The sequence below is a fragment of the Tigriopus californicus genome, chromosome 1 (genome assembly GCF_007210705.1).
Source record: "Tigriopus californicus strain San Diego chromosome 1, Tcal_SD_v2.1, whole genome shotgun sequence".
NCBI classification, from domain to species: domain Eukaryota; kingdom Metazoa; phylum Arthropoda; class Copepoda; order Harpacticoida; family Harpacticidae; genus Tigriopus; species Tigriopus californicus.
Window position 1 is genome coordinate 8163389 of NC_081440.1, and position 25059 is coordinate 8188447.

At 40.3% G+C, this 25059-nt stretch overlaps 4 protein-coding genes across 4 annotated transcripts; all 4 read right to left on the reverse strand.

Annotated features, from left to right (window-relative positions):
* Window positions 1-333: 333 nt before the first annotated feature.
* Window positions 334-5198, reverse strand: LOC131878199 (troponin C, isotype gamma-like). Its single transcript, XM_059224117.1, has 5 exons — window positions 5040-5198; window positions 4706-4880; window positions 4520-4639; window positions 4316-4447; window positions 334-510 (listed from the first exon to the last, which is right to left on the reverse strand). Exons 1-5 carry the CDS (start codon window positions 5067-5069, stop codon window positions 485-487), a joined length of 483 nt encoding a protein of 160 aa, XP_059080100.1. The 5' UTR covers window positions 5070-5198; the 3' UTR covers window positions 334-484.
* Window positions 5199-9227: 4029 nt separating this feature from the next.
* LOC131878209 (uncharacterized) lies at window positions 9228-9873 on the reverse strand. The gene has a single exon (XM_059224128.1). The coding sequence runs from the start codon at window positions 9682-9684 to the stop codon at window positions 9310-9312; it is 375 nt and encodes a 124-aa protein (XP_059080111.1). The 5' UTR covers window positions 9685-9873; the 3' UTR covers window positions 9228-9309.
* A 3886-nt stretch (window positions 9874-13759) lies between these two features.
* On the reverse strand, window positions 13760-15622 carry LOC131878174 (popeye domain-containing protein 3-like). The gene is made up of 2 exons (XM_059224084.1): window positions 14517-15622; window positions 13760-14333 (listed from the first exon to the last, which is right to left on the reverse strand). Exons 1-2 carry the CDS (start codon window positions 15319-15321, stop codon window positions 14146-14148), a joined length of 993 nt encoding a protein of 330 aa, XP_059080067.1. The 5' UTR covers window positions 15322-15622; the 3' UTR covers window positions 13760-14145.
* A 3724-nt stretch (window positions 15623-19346) lies between these two features.
* Window positions 19347-22073, reverse strand: LOC131876792 (transient receptor potential channel pyrexia-like). Its single transcript, XM_059226103.1, has one exon. The coding sequence runs from the start codon at window positions 22071-22073 to the stop codon at window positions 19479-19481; it is 2595 nt and encodes an 864-aa protein (XP_059082086.1). The 3' UTR covers window positions 19347-19478.
* Window positions 22074-25059: the final 2986 nt, after the last annotated feature.

Consider the following 25059-nt stretch of genomic DNA (forward strand, 5'->3'; position numbering starts at 1 on the left):
CACTGGACCTTCCTTTTTCTAGTTCATTTATTCTAGAGGGCTAGCCCTCTAGTTTATTCCATCCACAGCAATGACCCATTCAAATGACCCGGTTTGGCAAGTCTGCTCTTCAAAAGATATTGCGCTAAATTTGAATAGCATTTAGAAATGGACGGCAATCGTCAGTTAAATGGTTGATTCAAAGTTTAGCTTATTTCTTTACAAGGGGTTGATATGGAATGCAATTCTCATCTTGCCATAACAATACTAAACGCGTCAAAATCCCAGGCCTCTTTTTATATTGGTTACACATTGACAAAATCATTCGATTGATAGTGCTAATGCCAACTCTCATTCACCATCAGCACAATCGCATTTATTTCAAATATTTCGGAATGGAATGATCAAAATAGTTTTCAATGTATTTATAAATGGCATGGAAGTTCTTTGTAGCAGACAAATCAATATTCACCGATATGCCGTCGTCTCCACTGGAATAGCTCGTTCATCCCGCCATCATATCCATAAATTCTGAAAGATAAAACGGCAAAACAATTTTCATGTTCTTTTCAAAGTATTACATCATTTCATCTGATTCCATTCTATAAACATATAAATACGCGTAAGAGGCATCACTCACTACCTATCAATACGTTCGGATAAAATGTGCCACTTTAACTGCATCCAGTGTTCGTTCAAGCCCGAGACACTCTCAAAGCTGCTACCAACACTAGGAAAAGGATGGCTTCCTATTTTGCACGTCAGAGGGTGCTTTCTCTGCATTGTGAACCAATCTGTAACAACTGCAGAGTCACTATTTTGTCCTTTTCATTGAGCGGAGGAAGTGCCCTCTGTTTCTTCTAGGTGCGGACAAAAAAACGTAAAAACTAGAGAGCACGCTCAAAGATGGCAGACTTTATCAAGAGATTATTTAATGAACTATTTATTGCCCAAGTACTATGACACTATTAATAAGGCATCAACTCTTCTCAGAGGTGTTTCCAATTCTCTATGGGTAAGATTCACAACAATTATGGCGTGTAAATAACCATTGTACGGGAGGTTGTAGACTGTTTGATTGATAATGCTTCAACACTTAAGCAATCAATTTATTCCAAAAAAATAGTACCAAGAAAAGCACGGATTAAAATGCTTTTGGTGACTAACTTTAATGACATCACTTTTTCTCAAGTTGTCATTAGCTCTTTTTTAGCACAATTTAATGGAAAAAGATTTTCAACGCCATAAAAACACCACCTACCCGTGTGAGAGACCTTTCAAATTCAACAAGGGTAAAATTACAAACATTTTTGAAATCCAGAGAGCTACCTACATATTATGTTTTTGTAGCATACTAGCAACTTTCATCATCAAGTTGTTCAGAGAAAAATATCTAGCTAAAGTCAGACATCTTAGGGCGCATTCTTGTGTTTCTACGTTTCCAAGAGGAAGGAGAGGAGAATGAAAAGGACTATGGGTCCGATCAATTCATATCAGATTTTAATGAAAAAAATTGTCTTTTTTAACAAGATTTGTCCTTATCTCATATAAAATAGTGTTCCGTGTAATGCAATGATCGACCGTTTGTTCCGATCATGCCATTACATTTTTTGGGACTTCCTTAACGCTAATGGGAATGGAATTCCTAAAAGTTCAAGACAGAAAAAGTATTCATTTTTTTAACTTTACATTGATATAATTTGCGATTAATTGGCAGATCTAGCTAACCCTTTAATAAAAGGTCGATGAAAAATTTAGTCAAAAACTTGTCCAAGCATGACTTAAATCCTAGTATAGGATCAACATCTAAATTCCCCTTATGCATATTTGAGGGCAGCAAATTGAACAATGAGGGAACCGGAGAAAGAAGAGAGGAGGACTTCATTGTTTTAACTAGCCTGGATTCTCGAGGAATTGAAGATGCTCTCAACATGCACATTAAGCCTCTACGGTCACTACAATTGACCCTAAATCCTGGTTTGGGACAAAGCTCATGGATGCTTTCGAAGATCTATAGTATCAAATACATTTCGTGCCTTCTCTGAACATTGTAAAGTCCCAACTTTTCTAACCAATAGCTGAGCTCTCTCATTCCTGTGATTTTCCTAGTGAAACATCTTTGGACTTGTTCCACCTTTTGCATACCTGCTGAACTCATTGGAGCCCAAATGGGTGAAGAATATTCAACATGTGACTGAACAATCGATTTGTACAGAGTTAGCATCGTGATGCTTTTCTCTGGACTTAAACGTACGATATATCCAACCACACATTTGAAACCTTCAACTGGATGAGCTCATCGAACTTTCCATTACTTTGGAGGACTACGTGTACACTTAAATCCTTCATTGACGAGCCCTGATCAATAATTTTACCTGCATTATCTACGAGCGGAATAATATGAATGTTTCATTTAGCAATTTTTCCCATTTTGTTTGGGCTCCCTGGTAGGGTTAACATTGGATGTAAGTGCTCCAAATTAGCCAGTATGATTTGTTTACTTTTAAGTTTGGCGAGCTCACAAAAACAAGTCGATCAAAAAGATGATCATTTTCATTATCATCACAGAATAGAAATGAGGAATCAGCCTCTTCTCCTGAAAAAGACACTGTCTACTTAAATTAGGATAATTAGGAGTGTCTCAAGTCTTGAAGAGGGATTGCAAGATCATCCAAAAAATGTATTCATAATTGAACTTGGATCAAACTACTTCTATTCGGGAAAACTCACCAATTTAACCAAGTAATTGCCATAGGAGCGTCTAGATTGAACGAACATCACGAACTTTCGTCTTGTGCATACGATTTGGAATGGGTAGTTTTATTGTTATCTTTTGTTCACTAGATGATTGACAATATGTGGTGTAGCACAGGTTATCTGGCGTTGGACGGGCATTCCTGTTGTGGGTAATTCATCGATACCTTTCTCTGCTGGCTTAAAAACTGTTATTTGTTACTAAATGAACGGCTTTCTAAGATAAAGATACAATATATCAAAACAAATTTCGAAAAGAAAAGTCTATTTCCCATGTGAGATGATCACAACTCTCTGCGTTAATTCACAATAAATTAAATGTAAGCAAAAGAACTTCGACACGAATATCTAAGAACAAATCACAAAAAGAGCATAAAAGGAAGTTTTGCATGAATTGTTTTGTTTAGTTTTTCGGACTGTCTTACCGCTACTGGAAATGGAATCCCCAGCATTTCAAGACTGAAAAAGGTATGTATCTCACTGAATTTTATATTCATATATTAGCTGATCCACCAACGAATTAGAATTGGTAGTAGCCTTTGAGTATTGTGTTGATCAGGAATTTTGATCAAAAGATTATGGAGCTCTAACTTGCATGATGCTCTTTGCTACCGGATCAACATCTACGTACATACTCCCTGGGAATATTTGAAGGGAGCAAAGTTTAGCTTACATATATTTTAATTTTTATATTTATCTTGTACATTTTTGTTTGAAAGGAAGGGTATTTTGAAACCTAGATTTGTTGCGTCAGCGCAGCAATCGATGTTTGCACAATACTCTATGAACAAAACATTAAGTGGTAAGAGATAACTTGTTGCATAACCGGTTCACTAAATTTACAGAGGATGGTAAATGTTACTGCCTTTCAAAAGTGACCTGATAAATTACATAGCAGATATTAAAGGAAGCGGGTCTTCAAAATCAACGAATGAATTGTAAAGGGTCCTTCATTTTTGACCTAGAGAGTTGCTCTCATAAAACTAGAGTTAACATTTGAAATGGCTTGCTTACTAGAGAGTGAAATTGATATCTTTTCAGGTACAAAACATTTCTTTGCATATAACCTGAATTACTTTACATCACCCTAAAAACAAATAATCATTGGGTTGCACTTTGATACATGCACACATGCATTCTGTGGTGATGTGGATATGAAAAAAAAGGTTTTGCCCGTCTGGCCAACAAAGAATGATCTTGGGAAAGTAAATGCACTTGAAAATAGCTTGATGGTATAACTACGCATAACTATGGCGAGTTTTTAAACGGTTGTACCTCTGAGCTAAGGCTTTGACGTTACCCAGAATGAACATCCGCTCACCACTTTCGCCAGTGCATTTTCATATCGGTTAACATCCAAGCATTTAACTAAGTGCTTGGTAAGACCTCGAAAAACAGGCCTTTGAACAATCCCAAACTAAGCATAGCTAAGCTACGATGAAAGAAACGTCGAATCTCAGTTTTTTTTTTGATCCGATATCGTGACTGAGGCTCCAAAATGGGTTTCCGAGGCCCTGTATTAGTTGCGGTAGCTGCGCACGTGACAATCAACTAGGACGATTTAGGATAAAATGCTATTTACCGTCAAAGTCCAAAGTCCCCGAGCCGTCCTCGTCCACCTCCTCAATAATACCATCCAGATCAGCAGCAGTGAGCTTGTTGTCTAATTCTTTGAGGATTTCTTTCAAAGTGTCGGTTGAGATGTAGCCATTGCCTGGAGAAAAACAAAACCCAATTTTATTTGGTAGGACTCGTTCGGGAAGGTCATTGCCTTCGCTATATTTACCTTCTTTGTCGTAAATTCGGAAGGCTTCTTTCAATTCTTTTTTCAGGGCTTCCTCGTCCTCTTCAATTAGAAATCGTGCCGCCAATTGGCAAAACTCGCCGAATTCAAGCAAACCGGAGCCTTGAATAACAAACGCCAAATGTTATGACATTCCACTGATCAATCACATCAGGACAGATTGCTCACCATCTTCATCTATCTCCTCAATGATTTCTCTTAAAGCAGTGGGCTTGACTTTGAGGCCCATGAGGGAAAGAATGTTGCCTACGTTCTCCGCTGGAATGGCTCCATCCTCATCGGCAAAACCATCAAAGCACCGTTTCAGCACCAGGACTTGCTCGTTGTCCAAGCCCATGTCTTCCTTTGAAGGGGATTAGAAAAATACATTTTGATTTTCATAAATCAAAGGCCAGATTCAGTTCGAATTCACTGGGATGGGTGAGAGGCCTGCATCAAATCTCAGTAAAGCCTAAAAAAGTGGGACGATTTCCGTACTTGTCGCCTAATACCGCTTACTTACCATTTCTTCCTTGGAGAGTAAGTCCGCCATTTTGCTTTGGAAATCCGGGATCAATTCTCCTTGTGGAACGGTGCTGGATTTGTTTCTGCCTCGAAAACATGGGCATGAATGTCCATGGATTGGCGCAATACTGTGCTCAAAGTTAAATGTCAAACTTGGGCAAACTACTACAAATCTGAAAGTCCTCCCTTGCTTCGCTCATTCTTTCGTTCCCTTCGCTTGACGGCCATCATGGCCTGGATCGCAGCATCGGTAGAAGCTAGTTGATCCTCGGCATTGGCGTTTCGAAAAGTCACCTACGTTGGCATATTCTTCCAGCTTCTGCTCAAGGTACTGGGTAAGTTCGTGCGCGAATCCTTCAGTCCGTCAGTAAGCTCACTAGCTCACTATTCAATCAACGAGAAGAACAGAAGGGTATCTTTACCCATTTACTATCGGAGACAAGAGACTCGGAAGATGCATGGGGCTCAGTGGAACACGCACACATGTGGCACGAAACAGCAGGACGAAACAGCTAGCAAATCGGGATTGGCCACTCCACGTGAACAATTGGAGCCAATGACGGTTCTCCACAACAGCTTGCTATTCTATACAAGGTTGCCTTCATCTAGCATTCCTTAGATTTCATCCAACCATTTCAGAAAATGTGTCGATGAAATTCGTTTTTGATTGAAGTATCAAGAAAATGTTTCGTCTAGTTTTAAACCACAAACAGAAAGTCGACTGTTTGGTCCGAATAATTATATTTTTCTCTTGCAAAAGGTTTCCGGATTTAAATTGCAACATTCCCCTCGACATTCACGTTTCTTCTCTTAAATTTCCACTTTTCACTCGAGTTTTCGACAGCAGACACAGAAAACTCAATTAACTTGTTAAATAACCCAAAAATCTTAGCTCCACCATAAAAGGAGATGCGTTCATCTTCTTTGAAAACAAAAGTTTTAAGATCTAGAGTAACAACCCTAGATCTTATAACACTGTAAGGAAGTAAAAAGGAAATGGTTCCATACCCACAATATGCTAACAGCAGATTTAATTTAGATGGTTAAGATGGTGGCTCAGGTTGAGGTCAACATTTCCTGGACCAGATTCCTTCATTTTGAGAAACCACGTCTAGACTTTAATAGCGGTATCGACAGTTGTTGAAAGACGTAAGCTGACCACTTTATGATTTTGGATGCCATCGGGTAGCATCTTGTCTCCAATGTATGGAACGACGTCCAACATCATCATGGGGGGACGGTACTTAGTAGTTTCGATGTTCCCGACGCTGTAATGGGACTGTCAAAGTTCACCACGTGATCATGGTAATTGATGACCAAATGATTGACCGGAAAAATATTTTCATCAGAGAAGACAGACACTCAATTTTTAAAACATTTCGAGTTATTCAGAAGGCAATGACGTCTCTCCTTTATTACGTTGTTGATTTCGATCGCGTGCATGGCCTAAGAAGCCATCCCAAATGTGTCTCCTTTAGCCATTCCATTTCAGAAATTTTGAAACACTAAAATCATTTTTCGCAGATTAAAAACATTCTTTGTCTTTAAAGATGGCGAATATTTTATGTTAAAAAAAGGTAAAATCCTTTTTCGCAATTTTTAAATTCAATTTTAAAAAGAAAGAATTAGCAGGATTTAAGTCAGACTTGGACAAGTTTCGGTTTGAAATTCCTGATCAACCCTACCTTCAAGGGCCAGCCAGATATGTCAACTTCAATAAAAAAAGTAAAAAAGTAAAAAAAGAAATAAAAGCGTTTCTTGTCAAAGTGTTGTGGATTTTGTTCCCAGTAGGAGTGAAGAAGTCCACAAAAAGACCGTTAATATGTTATCTCTAGATAAACGCAATTAAAGTAAATAAAAATCATCCATTAAAGATTTAACAATTCCATAATGCGTCAAGATTATGGAAATTGGTGGAACCTACTAATGAAAGGATACTTTAAGTTTTCTAAAAACATGAAATAGAATCGGAGATGGAGAGCCAGGATTTAAGGTTAATTCTAGTGACCGTAGAGGCTTCATGTGCGTTTTGAGAGCACCTTCAAGCCCTCGAGAATCCAGGCTAGTTCGAACAATGAAGTCCACTTCTCTTCTTTCTTGGGCTCCCTCACTGTTTAATTTGCTTAAACTAAAAAAGTTGGGATTGTACAGTGTTCAGAGAAGGTACAAAAGGTATCTGATATCGTATATTTGCAAAAGCATCCATGAGCTTTGTCCCAACTGAGGATTTAGGGTCAATTCTAGTGACCGTGGAGGCTTAATGTGCGTTATGAGAGCACCTTCAAGCCCTCGAGAATCCAGGCTAGTTCCAACAATGAAGTCCACATCTCTTCTTTCTCGGACTCCTTCATTGGTTAACTTGCTTCCCTCTAATATTCGTAGGGAATACGTAGGCCTTGCTGATCCGGTTGCATCTTTCAAGTCAGACTTGGACAAATTTTTAGATCGCATTCCTGATCAGCCGTACATTCAAGGACTAGCTCGGTCTGCCAACTCAAATTCGTTGGTGGACCAAATACCATATAAAGATTGAAAGGTAAAAAGAGACGAATTATAACCTTTCATTTTAATAGTACTGGGGATTGCATTTCCTGTACCGATTAGAAAAGCCCGTGAAAAATCAAACCTAAAAGAAATTTTATTATCCAAATTTTAATAAAATTCGCTTGTGAAAGATTGAACTTTTGAATATGTCATTAGCTCAATTTTTGACCTCCTAATGGTAAAGTTTCACTCATAAGTTACTTACCAAGGGCAAATAGTACCGTTGCACAAATCGTACGAAAGTGATAAAATCAACGCATTAGATTTCTATACAGCTCATTATGAGCTATGGCTTTCTGCCTAATGTGTTTTGTTGGATATTCCTTTGGGCCTACAGTCTTTGGTAGATGAAGTTCTCGAAAATGATGAGTTTCTGTTTTCTCAAGTCTTCAAAGAACATGGTTTGATGACCCAACTCTGATTAAAAAACACTGCAGTTGGCAATTCAGATTCGAGCAGTGTCCATAACAGGAAACAAAGGACAACCACAGTACTAACATAACACACCGGTTGCCTTTGAACGTCATTAATTGAGTATGCTTAAATGCCCCCTATGCAATTCAATAATATGTTGATCCTTCCCATTGAGCCCAAATTGAGCAAATGCAGTGAACATGTTTATATCTTTAAGTCGCTTCTCCTTACCACGGGCTTTTGCAATGTAGTCTCTTTTGGAAAGCAGGGCGTGCTGTCAGGAAAATCTAAGCATTCTCGGGAAATCGGGAAAAAATGGCCGTAGCAAGGAACCTTGACGAGTCATCTGGGTTCGTGTCCTTCTTGTAACAGCGAGCAGCGAGAGAGGGACTTCTTTAAATATTATTTCAAAGCTTTTCGGACCAAAGCTTTTACTTACTATTTAAAAAAAAAATATCCTCAAATAACACGATTTGTGCCTACCCCGATTGACACCGTCCGATGTTTTTTTCAGAAAGTGCTGCCGAAGAACCATGGGATTGTGAAGTGTTCGTCTAGTGAAGAATCATGTCATTTTATATTTCACATGTTTGGGTTCACTTTTAAATTTGAGGTTTGATTGAAGATTGACGTCTTCAAAAATACAGAATATGCTTACACTTACGTTGATGTAAGGTAAAGATGAACACTTTAGTAAAATTCTACTGTTTGTTACTAGTCATCAGAGGACCACATCATAGTCACCGAAAATTTCGATTTCCTCTATATAGAGCACATAAGCAGCCAGAGCACCACATTCCAGAAGCAATCAAGTTTCAATGATATTGGAACAAAAATTAGCTTGACAATCCCTAATTCAAATTGTAGGGATGCCTATCAGGCATGTTTTTGATCACGTTTAAGACTAATCAATTGGATCACGCCACCCCTCTTAGAGTCTTTCCAAAAGTCATGAACAAATTTATAGTAGAAAATCCAGCTTTTGATGGACACGATGTTTCGTTGAATCCAAATAATTTGGAGAACAGAATCAGCGGGCTGGAGCTTAACTACCCGTATGCAAACGCAAAAAATAAGGCAGACCCCGCTAACTTATTTCAAATGAGGAATCCAAATGTCTCAAGAGGAGTCCGAGCCTTGCTTATTTACAGACAGTACTGATTGGTTACGACCATGGAATAACAAGGAATTCAAGATCATCCCTTAGATGATGTAATCAGAGTCGATAAAGAGAGCGACGATGCTATATTTCACAAAAACCCATCACGACAAGCAAGCATTTTCCTGTTGGCGAAGTGTAACGGACATGTTCATACATTGTACGAGTAGGAATGATTCCTGTTCTTCCACGGTTCGTCGCTGTTGTAATTGCTGGTTTTTTGCGAATAGGAGTATTTGGGCACTCCGTCATTGACCTGCTGCATGCTCTTGGTGGTGGAAGAGTATGAAGATTGGACAGATTGATGGCTGCCTCCTGGAACAGAAGAGGTGAGGCTTCCGAATCCGGGGGACAAGGTGCTCAAGGTGCTACTGCCCAACGTGGAACCCACAGGTCGGGATCCTAAACGGCTCTCCAAGCCCAAGCTGTCGTAACCATAGGGGTCAGAGGTCCCAACGCGAGAAACACTGCGATAAGAAGGGGTGTGGCCGAAGGCACTTGGGTAGCGGGAACCGGATCGAGACATTTTCAAGAGTGTGGCTAAAATCGAACTGAACCTCAAGCGTTGGACTTATGCCAGTCAGAACGAATACTGAGGAAGGTTGGGCTTTTCCGAATGAATTTGTAGATGTTCGAAGTCAGTCCTCGCGAGAGATGGGCGAGGCTACTTAGTACTAGCTACTGTTTATGTACAGTATGCATATGGAGGAGCACTTTAGGAATGACGTCGTTCTTACGAGTATTGTGGAGCCGAGATGAAGGCACAGATTTAACTTCTTACTCACCAGTAGAGGAAAACGTATTCGGTACCTATCCTCGTTAGCTACGCAGTGCCGTGTGTACAGGGCTCAATGTTGGATGTGAGCCTTGAAAATGCCTAGAAAGTCATCTTGTTATCCTGAACTTTGAACAGAAAGTGAGTAGGGAACACAGCACTCCACGTTCCCAGGGTACGGAACAATTTTCGAGCACGAGAGTAATTTGATGTCAAGTGATGCATTTTGATTGGATTTAGCTACACGAAAGTGGCCAAACTTCTGATCAACTGAATCTCATTCCCATCCCTGGAGGCGTATAATCTCAAAAAAATATAGATCTGAATTCCCCTTAGATGGGATTGACATTTTATGTACTGTAGTTACTTGCTTATTGTATTGTTTAGATTGTACCCCAGAAAAAAGGTGGAAAATAATTTTGACAAGGTAACTAAACGATAGTGAAGGATGCCAAAAGAGGTTGGCGATTTTGACTCATTTCTCGAACCAAATCAGTGACATGGCATTAGATTCAACCAATGTAGACATACATATTCAAAAATAGCTTTCAGCTGGATCAAGTGACTTATGTTTTGGGGGGCACAATCATCGGTAATTCACTAGGCCAGGATCCAAATGGGATCCAATGAATATGGATATCTATTTTTATTCAATGTTTGGTATATTAGGCATGTGGTTCTATATTTTGAAATGTTTTAATCCCTTGAATGTCAAAATGTTCGATTATATCATCTTTAGTATTGCAATGAAACTAAGCCAAGTGTTATAGAATTATGATGTAACGTTTCAAACAATTAATTAATCAATAAGTTTTAAATTAAAAAAATATATAAGAAATAAGTCACTGAAAATAGTGTCGCATAATCTGAATACGGTTCAATTATCAAATTTCAAGAATAATTTAAGTTTGTTTTTTCTTTAAAATCATCTCCAAGAAGTAATCTTGCTGCCATCGAGCTCTTAAAAAATGGTACTTCCATTGCCACGATGGGAAAAACAATAACGGGATTTGTGTGTTGATGCAGCACCAAATAAAAGATAAACAATAAAAAATCGAAAGTTCCGTATTCTTTCAGCACTGGGTGTTTCAGCTTAAATCATATTTCTAAATCTTTAGCGTTTTAATTTTTGCTGGTCTTATATATGCACTTCTTTTAAGCGCTTCTTGCCAAGCTCAAATGCCAGAAGAGCTCTGCAAAAGTCACCATGCTTACAAGTCTAATTTCTTTTCTTCCAATATGAGGCTTAGAGATTATTCGATTATGATGTTATGCAAGTATCATCTTCTGCGCTCATGTATGGTAATTGTGTTTGTGGAAAAATTGTCTAATTTAGCCGTCTTCAGCCAAATAGCCCTGGTTTTTTTTTGGCTCATGGCGTGCGGTCCAAGATGCAACGGAGCAGAAAACCCATGAATTGAGAATATCTGGCACTGGCATTGAAAGTTCTCCAAAAATTAAAATCATGTTAGCTTACTTCGTACTGTTAGCCATTTCATGATTTGATAAGCAATTTTCATATTCAAAAGCATTTTGTCAATATGGGCGTTTACTATAATGCATGGTAACCAAATAACAATGGCATTATGTGTAACAACCAATATTTATTCTATTCGATGTCGAAATTTTCTGGCTCATCTCCTCGACAAACAAGCAAACTCGATGATGGCCTTTAAGCGCTCCACAACTCAGTTCGAATCTGCTTTCTTTCCCGTTTGTAAGTACAGCGTCTTTCAAATATCAAGGTGAATTTGATAGCCGTTTTCAGCTCGTTTCCATAGCCGGGTAATAATGTAATAATGGACGCGCTTTCCTTCTCTGTGCCCGGAAACGTGCGCGACGAACGTGATTGCACCTCAAGCTTATTTGGACGGAAAGGATAGATATGTAGCTATGAGAAATGCTGACTCGCAAATTTCAACTTGTGCATTCCCGATATCGAGGTGGGACCGATGGGGCAGATTAGCGGTTATAAGAACGTTGAGTGAGAAAAAGTGCTGACAAAAACGCCTCTCCTTGGCTTCAAAGTCTTGGTTTTTGACGATTGTGAGCAAAGTACTAAAATCAGTTTCCAGCGAAAAATGAAAATCAATCAATCACGGGAACAAGCAAAAGTACATTTCGCAGTTTTTCTGATACTGTATATGAATAAACAGTTTTCCACAATACATGAATTGATCAGTAACAACGAATTGACAAGTGACATTAGAATACGATGAACACCACCAATAATAACAAGTCGAAAATCTTGTGTTGGAATTGTCAAATTTGAAAAGAAATCGAGTGGGGCAAATTCCATCTTATATTGAGTTGACTGAAGAACTTTTTGGCAACAAAAAGTGTTTAAACTCTTGGCTAATCCTTAGACGCATGCGGTTCTAAATAGAATTTACTATTACAAGCTCCAAAGGTAGGTTGCGTGAAACTGTTAAATTCACTTGTCGCTAAACCTTTGAGGGAGCAATTTCCACATCAGGACTCACACCTCTCAAAATCCTAAGGTTTCCGTTGTTTACGGGATTTCCAGGGTCTTTTTTATTGTTTTGCTTACTGAGTGGACGACCCACGATATTGAAAAATGTCAAGAGATTTTGTCAATGAACGGCGAGAAATTTTGACATTTGACGAAATAGAGAGAAGGTTTGAAACGAGGTGATTAAGTGCTCGCCCAAGGGTCAAAATATGTTTTTAATCTGCATAAATAGAATTCAAAATTCTACATTTTTGAAAAGTGGCCGCAAGAATATAAAGTTGCAATAGTGATCGCATTACAGTGTACAGTAAGATGTCGTAGTTGCTGAACCTAATTCTTGTCAGATGGAATTCAAAGGGCATGCCTCTTAATCAATGGCGAATTTGAGCCATAAAATTACTTCCGAGTCCGAGTGCACTCGAGGTTTTTACTCTATTTTGGAGAAATTGGCCGGACTCGATTCTTTTCGAAAGGACTCGAGTCCGGACTTAGCGAGTCCTGCAAAAAGTCAAAGTACCAAAGAACTCGTACAAGTCCGACTTTTGCCGAGATAAAAATACTATTTTGTATTGGCATGTCATATTTGTCTTTTCTTATTCGAATGTTAAATACTAATCTAGCCTGCTCAGCAGACACGGTGGTTATATTTCCTGGTTAAGTGTTTGTTCAAATGCCAAGACATCTAGATATGTTTTTCTTTGTCAAAAAAATCTTACCGACTGCGCCATGTGTCATATCCATTTAGCGACGCGGAAATTGGGATAATGGTTAGAAGACGTTTATTGGTGCATGGACAATGTACAACTGATCGAACGAAATAAATGGTCCAATTGTAGACTCGGAACATACTCATGGGAATTAAACGAGTCCATGCCAAGAGCAGCAACGACACAAATCATTGAAATACACAACAGTTAGCTCAATCGATTTGGATGACATTGTAATTGGAAACGCAACTAAGGTTACTCCCAACCTCTATCGATTACGTTTTTAAAAATATTATCTCTTTGTAGGTTTTAAGTGGATTAATATTCTAAGTTGTTCCTTTTGTTTCAATCACAACGAAAATCGTTATTAGAAGTCTTGGCATTTGCACAAAAACTTTATCAGTATTGTGGGTTCCAACGTGCAGAAGCAACTACTACGAAATCAATTGATACCAATGCCTTATTCCTCATTACTTTTCAGCGAAGAAATAAAGAAAGAAGTGATATAGCATAATCGGCAAAAATTTCTGCGAATCGATGTTGCTTCCATGGACCAATTGCTTTTCACAATAACACTACACTTTTTTGATCATATTTGCTTGACATTAGCTGTCTTGGCTTTTCTGAATTATTTATAAATCTGCGTTAATTTTCAGCAACTCCATTAACCTCTACTACCTATGTATGTGAAGAACTATCTTTTCCTTCAATTTGAAAAATATCATATTAATATTATATTTATCAACAAGCACCAAAACGAGTCACTCCAAATCAACGCTTTTTTACACTAAAGGCAGACCTTTAAAAAGATGATTAACAACCCATTAACGTTGTTGTACGAAATATGTGCGAAATTATTTATGCAGAAGTTTATTGCAGGAACTGGATCCAATCTGTAATCTGTTGCTCTGAAAGATGCAAGTTCAAATCAGTCTTTTTTTAAAAGGGTACGAAAAGCCGCTGGTTCGTCTTGAAATGGATAACGGTAGTTCTTTTTTGTCTTTTTGAATCGCAAAAGCATGCAAACCACACTCAGTTGAAATATTTCTCAAAAGACCGACCCAATATGCGAGATCCTTGGATCATCACCACCCAGGGATCTGGGAGCGCATTTACGTGTAGAACCTCACATCGATGGAAAATGTGATGAGCTAACGAGGAGCCAACTAGAAACACAACTGGTTTTTGAAAGAGCGTTTTAGCGGACGAACATGACTGAGCTAAAACAGAAACAACCAAATGAACAGAGTCGTCAAATACGTTTGTAAGTCCTCGTGGTGTGGAGGGACGATTTTTTTTTCTTGTGATTTTTTGGAAACAATTGGGAATGTATTATTTAAATGTTTGGGAAGATTCACAATGTAATCAGTTTGAATGATATTACAATGGGGCTCACATTTTACCTAAGTTTCCTTGGAAGTTCCCATTGGCTTTGCTAATAATATCCAAATGACTGGCAATTCCAGGCAAGCGAATGTCAATGGCCACACCCAAATTGTTCCTCAACTTGCCGTTCATGGCAAACAGCTTTTCCGTTATATCTTGACTGATGAGGGCGTTGAAAATCAGAGCCAAGGAAGGGTCCTTTACAAACATGTACTCCAGGGTACTGCGCTCCCAAGAGATATATTTACAAGGACCCGCTGCACAAATGGTGATGTGGAAAGTGTCTTCTACCGAGGAGCACTCGAATTCTGGTGAATCGATGAAATTGTGGCTTCCAATGAGGTGAAGAAATGATTTCTCCGTGAGGACGTTCAATTGACCTGATATCAGGATGCTCAAGCGATCCGTTTTGGTCATGTTCTCGACAGCATAGCATTCACCAGAGTGTAGAGTAACGATTTTGGCCACGTTGGAAGACGTCAGTTTCTGGAACTGGATACGCGAGAGGCCAAACGGCTCAAAGACTTGCTTGTATAACTGATTGAGGTCCTCGGGAAATTTAACAGGCCGGTAACGGTAGAGCAACGAGAAGAACTGGCAAGTGTTGATGATGGTGAAACCAAAATAGTACACAAAAATGGTCGTGGCACACATCGAGTTCCATGTCCAAGTGGAGAGAGCCAAATAACCCAGACCCAAGCACAAATGTAACACCGTCAGCCCATGGGGCACAATATTGACTAATAAAAATCCCAGGAGAGTTAACGAGTGACCCGCATAGAAGAGACCCGGTTGAACTCGATCAGTACAAGATCCCTCCATCTGAAGAAACGCCCTGAGATTTCGCGAAATAGAGCTGCACTGACTTTGTGGTCCAGGGACAATGGATGACACACAAAAGGCCGCAAGTAGTCGGTAGTCATGCCAGTCCCACTTTCCTTCTCATGCCTCTTGGCAGAAGAGTGCACGCATGCCCATGGAAGAACGACATGCTTAAATTCGCCCAGCAATTTCCTTCTTCTTTTCTAGGGCTGATAAAGAGGAGGGAAAATGGGCGAAGGAAGGGAAGAGAGGCTAAATTGGAACACTTTGAGCTTTCCTCGGGTTCAACAGCTTTGAAATGTTCACAAGCTCAAACGCATCAGTACAGAACGAGACTTTGGGGTCTGCCAACATTCAATTAACTTTAATTGGCTTTCAAATTGCTTTTGGGTTTGTTCATTCCGCAAAATAAACCTAAGATTCCAGTTTTCTTTAAAATTAGTAACAAATTATTTTGTTCTAAGGACTGCGAGTTTTTTCGGTAAAATATTCTTTCTTTTTATCATAAAAAGACATCTTAAGAGCAGAAAACGAGCCTTCTTCCACACAAACAATTAGGGGAATGAGGTGTGATCTAGCATAACAATGCTTTTAACATTGCAATCAGAAAAAAGGAAAATAGTATTTAGGCAAATATGTCTAAATGTTTTTAAGACATTTTTTTTAGTTTGTTTTTTCACGGGCTTTTCTAACCGCTATAGGGAATGATTTCCCCAGTACAATCAAAATGAAAGGTTATAATTCCTCCACTTATTACCCTTTAATCTTTATACGACATTTGGTCTACGAGCGAGTTTAAGTTGGCAGACCGAGCTAGTCCTTGAATGTAGGGCCGATCAGGGATGCTATCTAAAACTTTGTCCAACTGTGACTTGAAGATGCTACCGGATCAATAAGGCCTACGTATTCCCTACGAATATTAGAGGGAAGCAAATTAAACAATGAAGGAGCCCGAGAAAGACGAGATGTGGACTTCATTGTGTTTACTACCCTGGATTCTCAAGGGCTTGAAGGTGCTCTCAAAACGCACATTAAGCCTCTACAGTCACTAGAATCGACCCTAAATCCTCAGTTGGGACAAAGCTCATGGATGCTTTTGAAGACATACAGTAACAGATACCTTTCGTACCTTCTCTGAATACAGTACAATGCCAACCTTTCTAACCTCTCCCAATACGAGAAATCTCTCATATCTTCAATGTTCCTAGTAAAACATCTTTGGACCAATTCGACCTTTTGCAAACCTGCTGAACTCATTGGAGCCCAAATGGATGACGCATATTCAAGATGTGGCTGAACAATCGACTTGTACAGGGTTAGCATCGTGATGCTATCTCTGGACTTAAACGTGCGATATATCCAGCCACAAGTTTGAAAAGCTTTTCCCACCTTCAACTTGATATGCTCATCGAACTTTCCATTATTTTGGAGGACTACACCTAGATCTTTCATAGATGAGACCTGCTCAATATCTTTACCTCCATTATCTACGAGTGGAGTATTTAAAGGAGTAGACCCAAATGTCATTCAGCGGAATTTCATTCCGTTCAGGGCCATATTACTCTCAGTTACCCAAGAGTAGATTCGATTTAAGTCCTTTGTTTTGTTACCGATACCGTTACCTTTGGAGAAAAGTAAAGCTTTACAGGTAGCGCTACTCAAAAAGTGATGCGTTACAAGTAACCCCGTAACTTGTAGCGGCGTTACTCAAGCCATTGAACTGTTTGACTGTCTTGGATGGCAGCAAACGGCAGTTTCAATTTCGTACATCCTTTGGTACATCCCTTGCTAATTGCACTGAAGAATTAGTTTGCCCAAGTGTTCTCGTGGTAGGATTGGGCATGAATTTCTAGAAGACCTTTATAGATTGGATTGGGCATTGACATTTTGAAGCGCAAATTGGAACTCGGAGACGCCCGTGAGGTAGGACATTCTATAGACCGTCATTTTTGGAGAGTGCTTGATTCTGTTCGTTGGAGGTAACGTATTTTTCGGATTTGTTGGCGGAATTAGATGGAAGTAATTCTCATTGCTCTACATGGTACGTCTCCAGGATTGAAAGGACGTTTTTTTGGGCAAATCAAAGTCATGTTTCCTTTATTTACTCTGGGTGTGTCTTCAAGCGTCGACGAAGCGTCTCCCTGGATAGTTGTCCCCATATGACGTTTAGCTTTGAGGCTAGTTATTCGTGAATTGGCCTCTTTTCTGGATATCATAACTTTGGCAACTATCGGCACACAGCTTTTCCGCCCAGAACATGGCTTGTCCTCAATCAGCATCCGATCACCACTTTGGCAGTGTATTTTCATACCGGTTAACGTCCAGGACCTCAACTCCGAGGGCTAGTGCAGTTTCCTAGCACTCCCCCGGTTCGAGTCTCCTCTTTGACCTTTCTCTAGGAAACTTTTAGACGCTAACCACACCCGCAGGCGGAGAACCAATCTGATACGGACTAGAACACTGCCTATCGGAATTATATACGGACGATGGGATGGCAAGCTTCGCTGGCCGGGCGAGATTCACCCCTCCGAACCTAGCATCCCAAAAAAAAACCTCTTTATTGCGAGATCTTTCTCATTTGATCACAGGTTTGTTTATGCAATGTTTACAATATGTATATTTATTTCGTCCCATTCTGGGTTCTGGGGCCGCCATTCGAGGCGATGATCCACTAGAAANAACCCGAGCTTAGCTCGGTCGCGAGTTAACCAACTGCGCTAGAAAAAAAGAATGTCCTCGAGTTCTAACTTCAAATTTGGGCAAACTTTGAAATCTGGACATGGCAGAATCGAAACATGCCAAGGCCCCCCGTTATCTAATATGAATCAACATACCTATTCCGATCTGAAGGGAAACTACCAGCATACTAAAAATTGGACAAATGTGAGACTTGAAAACCTGACAAAATTTGTGTGTCAAAGATGTCCCTCAACTTGTTGTCGGTCGTTAGAACTATGGTAAATAGCTATAAAGTGTCTCTCTGTTTCTCATCAATCTACCATTAAATCCCTCTCGAGATCAGACCACAGCATTGATCGTATTCTTAGAATCAATTTATTGATGCGTTCCTCAATTTCTCTAACTCATAACTTTTTTAGTTTTCCTTTTAGCTCCTTCAACTGAATACCTTGCATTGTCCATCTTATTTTCAATCGCATACTTCTATTAAGATTTAAATCTGGTGTGATACCTAACCATTCTCCTCAAGCGGATCCTATTTAACAAAATATTTTTTTGCAAAGATTTAGCACAAACCGAACGATTTTGAACATAAGTTAGACTGAAATGTTCCACGTGACTGTTATCTACCTACCTAACTAATTTCTAATAATTCTCGGTCTCATGAATTATTAAAATGCGACGAAGACAACTCAAATGTCTTCCTCCGTCTGGAAGTCAATTTAGGCTATTTTGGTTGTTTGGAGGCAAACCCTTTTCCATGAATGATGTGAAGGTTTGATCAGACATCTTAGTTACCTAATACGGTCTATTCATTATGTAAATTATTGTCTCTTTTCAACCAACTTTTGTGTCACCACCTTTGATTAATCGACAATGTTACAGGCCTGACAAATCATGGGTTGTTTTCAAAGGTCAATTTGACTTAGTAATGTCGATGACTTTCCAAATGTCCTCAAAGATACTCAAACATGTGAAGCAACTAATGTTTTGTCATCACTGATCCATTTTTCACAGGCTCCTTTGCAATATCAAAGTTCAAAAATTGTACGTATCTTGGACTTTTTTGAGTTGAGTTTTACAGAGTAATGCGCCTAAAACCATGTTTTTATGATGTGGGTGAATGGATCATATAGAATTCATTTAGTGAGAGTTTAAATCTGGATGTCATTTCTTAACTCTTCGACCCAGGAACAACTATTGGTACACCCTTTACATCCCTAACAAACGTGATGCAGGGATTTTGTCTTCACTCCGTCCCAGCCAAATCGGCTGACAATCGAAGTTTTAGTTCAAAAAAACGGGAAAAAATTGCACGCTCAGACTGAAATGCAAATGAAGGCAGATATTTTTACCAGTATATTCTGGTAAGGTACATATAGTTATTTGATTTTGCATATCCAGTATTACGTACATTAATAGCTCGAGAACAATATGAATCTTGTCACCGAGTAATCAAAGCAAAGAGTAGTTAGTCCTCACAATCGTCGAATAGTCTTCATCAGTTTGCTTAGTATAACTTTGGTTGTATCTACATTTTTACCACCGCTTGACACGGTCGTAATCCTGTCAACCACGAGCTTTCTCGCTTGTTGCAAAATATCTTCATCCAACAGCAAGTTATCCTTCTTGGAAGCGGGCAAACTCATTTCATGAAGGCTTTGGTTAGGAAAGAAGACGGCCTTTCTTTGAGGAAGGCGAGTATTCAAGATTAAGAGACCTTTGAACACATTCCAAACTCGAGATTTCAGGGCGTGCCATCCTTGAACGCAACGATTCTGGCTCTTCCTTCCCCAAAAGAGGAGTTCGGTGTAGAAGAGAAGATTTGTCCGAGACATATAGGCGAGGATTTCGGCATTTTGGCGGATTTCAGAAATGTCGCTGATGGCCAGACCATTGAGTAGATTGATAAGCACCAGAATGACGAAAAACACGTACATGAGAAACAAAAGGATTGCCAGACGGCCTCCGAAATTCATATTTTCGTACTCCAGTTCGCCCGTTAGACTCATCACTAACGTCTTGAAGATGGACTTCTCGAGAGTGGCAAACTGCTCGTTATCCCCCGAATGCAAAATCAAGTAAAATGAGAAGGCGAATGCCAAGATAAAGAGAATGTACCACAACAGGAATAGGGAAAAATTGAACGATACTGTGTAGAACATCTTAATGTACACGCTCAATTTAGGATGTCGCCCCATCAAGACCATCATGAGACCCCAAGTCAGAATGATGGCAATCGCCCCCAAATTTTGATCCCCTTCAGACCCAAAACAACCAAGATAGGCACCAATGAGAAGGACCAGCAACTCAACGATATTGTCAAAACGAGAGAGAAATCCAATCGGATAGCTGATCAAAATGAGGAGGTCTCTGACCGTGATGAGAATAAGGGTGGCCCAAAGAAAGACACGGGTGGCCAACTTCCAACCTTGCCAGGTCTCGTCAGCCACTGAGAACATCAGGTAAGAGGTTAAAGTGAGGCTCAAAACGAGATGGAGGAACAGATTCGTGTAGAACATGCCACGAATTCTCCGCCACTTTAAATATAAAAAGCTCGTCACTACAGGATGCAAGAAAACGTGATGATGAGCCTTGGAAGTCGTTAGGATGTGCAGTATTCTAGTTTCACATCGATTGAGATCCTCATTCCGAGCAGCCAAGAAATCGTACTTAAAGGACAACTCAAAATCGTTGTCCATAGGCAGGCCATCGGCCTCAATGCATTTATCCAGGAAATCGCACCAAACGTCTTCCGATATTCTTAGGGCACCAATTTGGCCGCGCTTATTGGCCGCAGTGAGGTCACTCCCACGTTGAACCAGAGCCAGCACGGCTGGCCGATCATCCAATTCGGTGGCAAAATGGAGCGGAGTGTTACCCCAGTCATCCATACCGGAGAGCAAGGCCTTCAAACAATCGGTCGGAATTCGTTGGGGCTCCAAGATCAGACTGAGACATCGGTCGTAATCTCGTTCAACGCCGGACACAACGACACGGGATTGGCGTTTCAAGATCTTGTGGAGGATATTTTCACCCCGAGGCCAATCTCGCACATCCCAGTCCACGCTCTCGACCACCATGCTTTGGAGAAAGAGTTCGAGAATCTGGTAAAAACCGTGATGTGCGGCCAAGATAATGGGCGGCTGCTTGTTGTTAGGGCAGCAATCGTTGGGGTTGGCACCGGCGGCCAAAAGGTATTTGGCAATCTGAACCAACCCCTGATCGCAGGCATACTGGAGAAACGTAAAACGGCCGTTATCCTGGCTCAAGTCGGGCGCGTTGTTATTAGCGGAGGCTTGAGACCAGGCCGTAATGAATAAGTCTGAACATTGCGATCCACCCTGGTACAAAAGGTGGAAGAACTCGTCAGCCGTAGACACATTCTCGACGGGGCGGGTGGCCGGGGACGGGGCCACATTAGGGTGGTGTGTGTCTATTAATGACTGAATCGAAGAACCGTCGACCACTAGGGCAGTGTCAGCGCCGGATTGAAGCAACAGAGCCACCGCGTCGGCGGTGCCTTGCGTGGCGGCATAATACAAGGGCGGGGCGCCCAGTTGATTGAGCGCATTGACTTGCACTGCCGGCCAACTGCACAAACACGTCAAGCAAGCCAGATAATTGCGCTGACGAGTCAATAGGTTCTCGGATCCGGGCTGGGCCGCCGCGACCGCACATTTCATGCTCACCAAATGTAGGGGTGTGTTGCCGTTGCGCAGCTTGGCGTTGCCATCGGCTCCACCTTGCAGCAAGGTCTGCAAGGTCTGCGGTTGGCCACGATCAGCCGCTTCGTGGATGGCGCGCCGACGCGTGATGGGATGGGCCACTTCGAGGTCGATGGCTTTTCCGTAGGCGTTGAGCAGCCACCCCAAGGTGTGGGACTGACCAGACTGGGCCAACCAACTCACGATGGTGTTTTGGCCCAAAGCGGCTTGAGGCTGGCTGAAAAGCGAGGCCAGATGCTGGACGCCGTGCCTCGAGGATTCAAGGGCCAAATGGCCTTCGAGGGCGTCGCGTTGTTCGGGCTGCAATAGCCACTCCCAATTGGCAGCCGCCACCTCCGCCTCCATGCTGGCGAGGGTCCCTGGGTTGGATCCCTGGTCTGTTTGGGCTGTGGACCCCTGGGCTGATTCAGTCGATCACGGTCACACCAGTCCACTGCCCGCTCGTCAACCCGATCGGTCTACGGGCCTCTGGCGACTAGATAAGACTCACTATCTAGTTCCAGTTGGATGAGGGCACGCGTACTCTGCTTAGACTGTGCTCAGACTGTGCTCAGACCGTGCTCAGTTCTCAGAAGGTGTGATTCAAGTCAGGCTGGGCCTTGGCTGGGCTTAGCCCGCTCAGCCCCAGCCGGGGCAGCAGCTGAGGCGTCGTGAGAGCGCGCTGGCCAGATTATTTTGGGACCGTCATTCATGCTAATTCATGCTAATTCATGCTAAACCACCCAGGATACCCACGATAGTAAAAATCTGAAACGGGGGTGTAGTCCTAGTTGTCTCAAAAATCTTTGGCTAAGTGCTAATTAATCCACATTACATTACGCTGCTTGCTTTCCGACAGGAAATATCGCCAGTAAAAAAACAACATATGATAATACAGAGAGACCTTTAACTAGACACGGTGGTTATATTTTCTGGTTAAGTGTTTGTTCAAATGCCAAGACATCTAGATATGTTTTTCTTTGTCAAACAAATCTTACCGACTGCGCCATGTGTCATATCCATTTAGCGACGCGGAAATCGGGATAATGGTTAGAAGACGTTTATTGGTGCATGGACAATGTACAACTGATCGAACGAAATAAATGGTCCAATTGTAGACTCGGAACATACTCATGGGAATTGAAAATATAGATGTGTATTTCACTAAAGTTGTTACTTTGGCTTCTTTGACAAGGAAAAACTTATGTTTAAACGAAGCTCAGATAAGTGTGTTAAATCACTTAAAGCCCATTAAACATTAAAATGCATCATTGTCAAAAACGTAGTCAATCAGTATTAAGCATACTTTTATTTATGTATTGACCTAAACTTTCATAAATTTCTATCAAGCACATGCTTACTTATTACAACTTCAAGGTTGCGTTTTAGGCCTTAAAAGATCGAAAAATGGCCTAATTATGTTTCCAGTTATTCCCAAGGAATATGATTGTCTTTTTCAATGACACGGCAAGAAATAATATTTCTGTATTTTGTTTAAGGTTTTTTAAAAAGCAAAAAGTAGAAAAAAATATCGCTTAAAACTTACAAAGCAGTCAAAACTGCCCTTCAATTTACTTTAGTGCCAAAAGCTACACTACAGGGTGGAAAGAAATTAAGGGCCGCTCTTTGTCGCTTCTGAAAATCCAACCCCCTAACTCAAAGAATGACTTGATCAGATTGAATCTCCAGTTTTTAATAAAAGGGATTATTGAAAAACCTAACACCATACCACGAATGATCCGAATTCACTCCAAAGGAGATTGGTAACCTTCTGATGTTTGCCCACCTAAAGATTGAGTCCTGAAAATCCAGATTTCGGCCATTAGCCTGGTCTGTTCTAAAAAGGATTTATAGCATTTGCATGAGGATCTCCACTCTCAAATCGTTTGAGGAGTTATCACTGAAAGGCTCACCAAACGTTCCCTTGTCTTTACCGGCCTTCAGGATGCCCTTAACCTTGGTTCTGACCTTCAGACTGCGCTCACTTGAATTTTCAGACATTGTTTTGACGGCACTTTATCAGAGGGCTACCCATCGCCTCCAGGATATCGATAGACCATTTGTAATATGTCACTAGGTACTTAACAGTTTCTCTTAAGAAATGCTTGTGGTTTAATGTCAAAAAAATCTTTGAGCATGGAGAAATGTTGTGAAAAACAGCCATGGAGGCCCTTAATTTCTTTACACCCTGTATCCTATCATGTTCCAAAAATATTTGAACGATACCTTTGACAGTTTAATTTTCCAAATTGTCACTTTTTGTAATAATTAATTTTTACATACTAGCGATGTTTTTTTTCAACGTTAGTAGAATTTTGCCAAAATTCAAGATTAAGCTTGATTAAAGTTGCGGTTGACAAGTATGGCATCACAATTGTGAAATATTGACATAAAGTAAGTTTTAAGCTATATTGCAAACTATATTCGGGTTTTTCTACCTGCTTCAGAAACGTGAAATATTTCTATTGATATTTTACGCATAAAAAAAGCTTATTATGTTATTGGCAATTGCTTTAAGATATAACCGGAGCAATTTGTAGTCAAATTTGAAAAAAAAAGCAATTTTTGAAAACGAGATATCCTATCGTTTGCTCCTTGGATTTTATTAAAATTCTAGTTGGAAACGCAACTAAGGTTACTTCCAACATTTATGGATTACGTTCTTAAAAATGTTATTTCTTTGTAGATTTTAAGTGGATTAATATTCTAATCTGAGCTAGAATACAAGATGATTTTTTACAAAAGTTGTTTCTTTTTGTTTCAATAGCAACAAAAATTAATATTAGAAGTCTTGGCACTTCCAAAACAACTTCTATCAGTATTGTGAGTAGCACCGTGTAGAGGAGTGGACATCAGCGGGGCTAGGCCGATTTTTCGTTTTGTCACAGCTCTTTGCTGGAGGTATAAATGGAAACACGCAGTTAGGCACTGCCATTTGAGGTCAAACTGGACACATTTTATTTTATTCATAAGTGCCTAATCTTAAAACTCTAGACTTTTTACTACATAAACCAGAAACTTTCGATATTTTCATTTAAAGTAAGATAACTCAACATTTTGTCATAAAAACACGACTTTTTTTCTTTTAAATCGCTATTTCATAATGTATGGTAGTATCCCTTGTGATATTTGGGGAGCTGAAATGTTGTTTTCACACAATGGCCTAACTTCGCCAATTGCCATGTCCAGTCCTCCTGTTAAAGGTATCCTTGGATAATAATAGAGCGCAAGTGAGCGAGTAATTCATTCAATGAGCGTGGGAAATCAACCCACAGTGTAACATGAAAGGCTTGACCATGAACCACTGGAGTATAGACGGGGATGGTAAGGTTTAAAATTAGCAACTCCAATT

Coding starts and splice junctions, on each gene's coding strand:
- LOC131878199 (XM_059224117.1), bottom strand. CDS start 5,069: ATGGCGGACTTACTCTCCAAGGAAGAAATG. Junction 4,881..5,039: donor TACTCTCCAAGGAAGAAATG/GTAAGTAAGCGG, acceptor TCCCCTTCAAAG/GAAGACATGGGCTTGGACAA. Junction 4,640..4,705: donor TGAGGAGATAGATGAAGATG/GTGAGCAATCTG, acceptor TTGTTATTCAAG/GCTCCGGTTTGCTTGAATTC.
- LOC131876792 (XM_059226103.1), bottom strand. CDS start 22,073: ATGGAGGCGGAGGTGGCGGCTGCCAATTGGGAGTGGCTATTGCAGCCC.
- LOC131878209 (XM_059224128.1), bottom strand. CDS start 9,684: ATGTCTCGATCCGGTTCCCGCTACCCAAGTGCCTTCGGCCACACCCCT.
- LOC131878174 (XM_059224084.1), bottom strand. CDS start 15,321: ATGGAGGGATCTTGTACTGATCGAGTTCAACCGGGTCTCTTCTATGCG. Junction 14,334..14,516: donor GAACTTCCAAGGAAACTTAG/GTAAAATGTGAG, acceptor TTTCTGTTTTAG/CTCAGTCATGTTCGTCCGCT.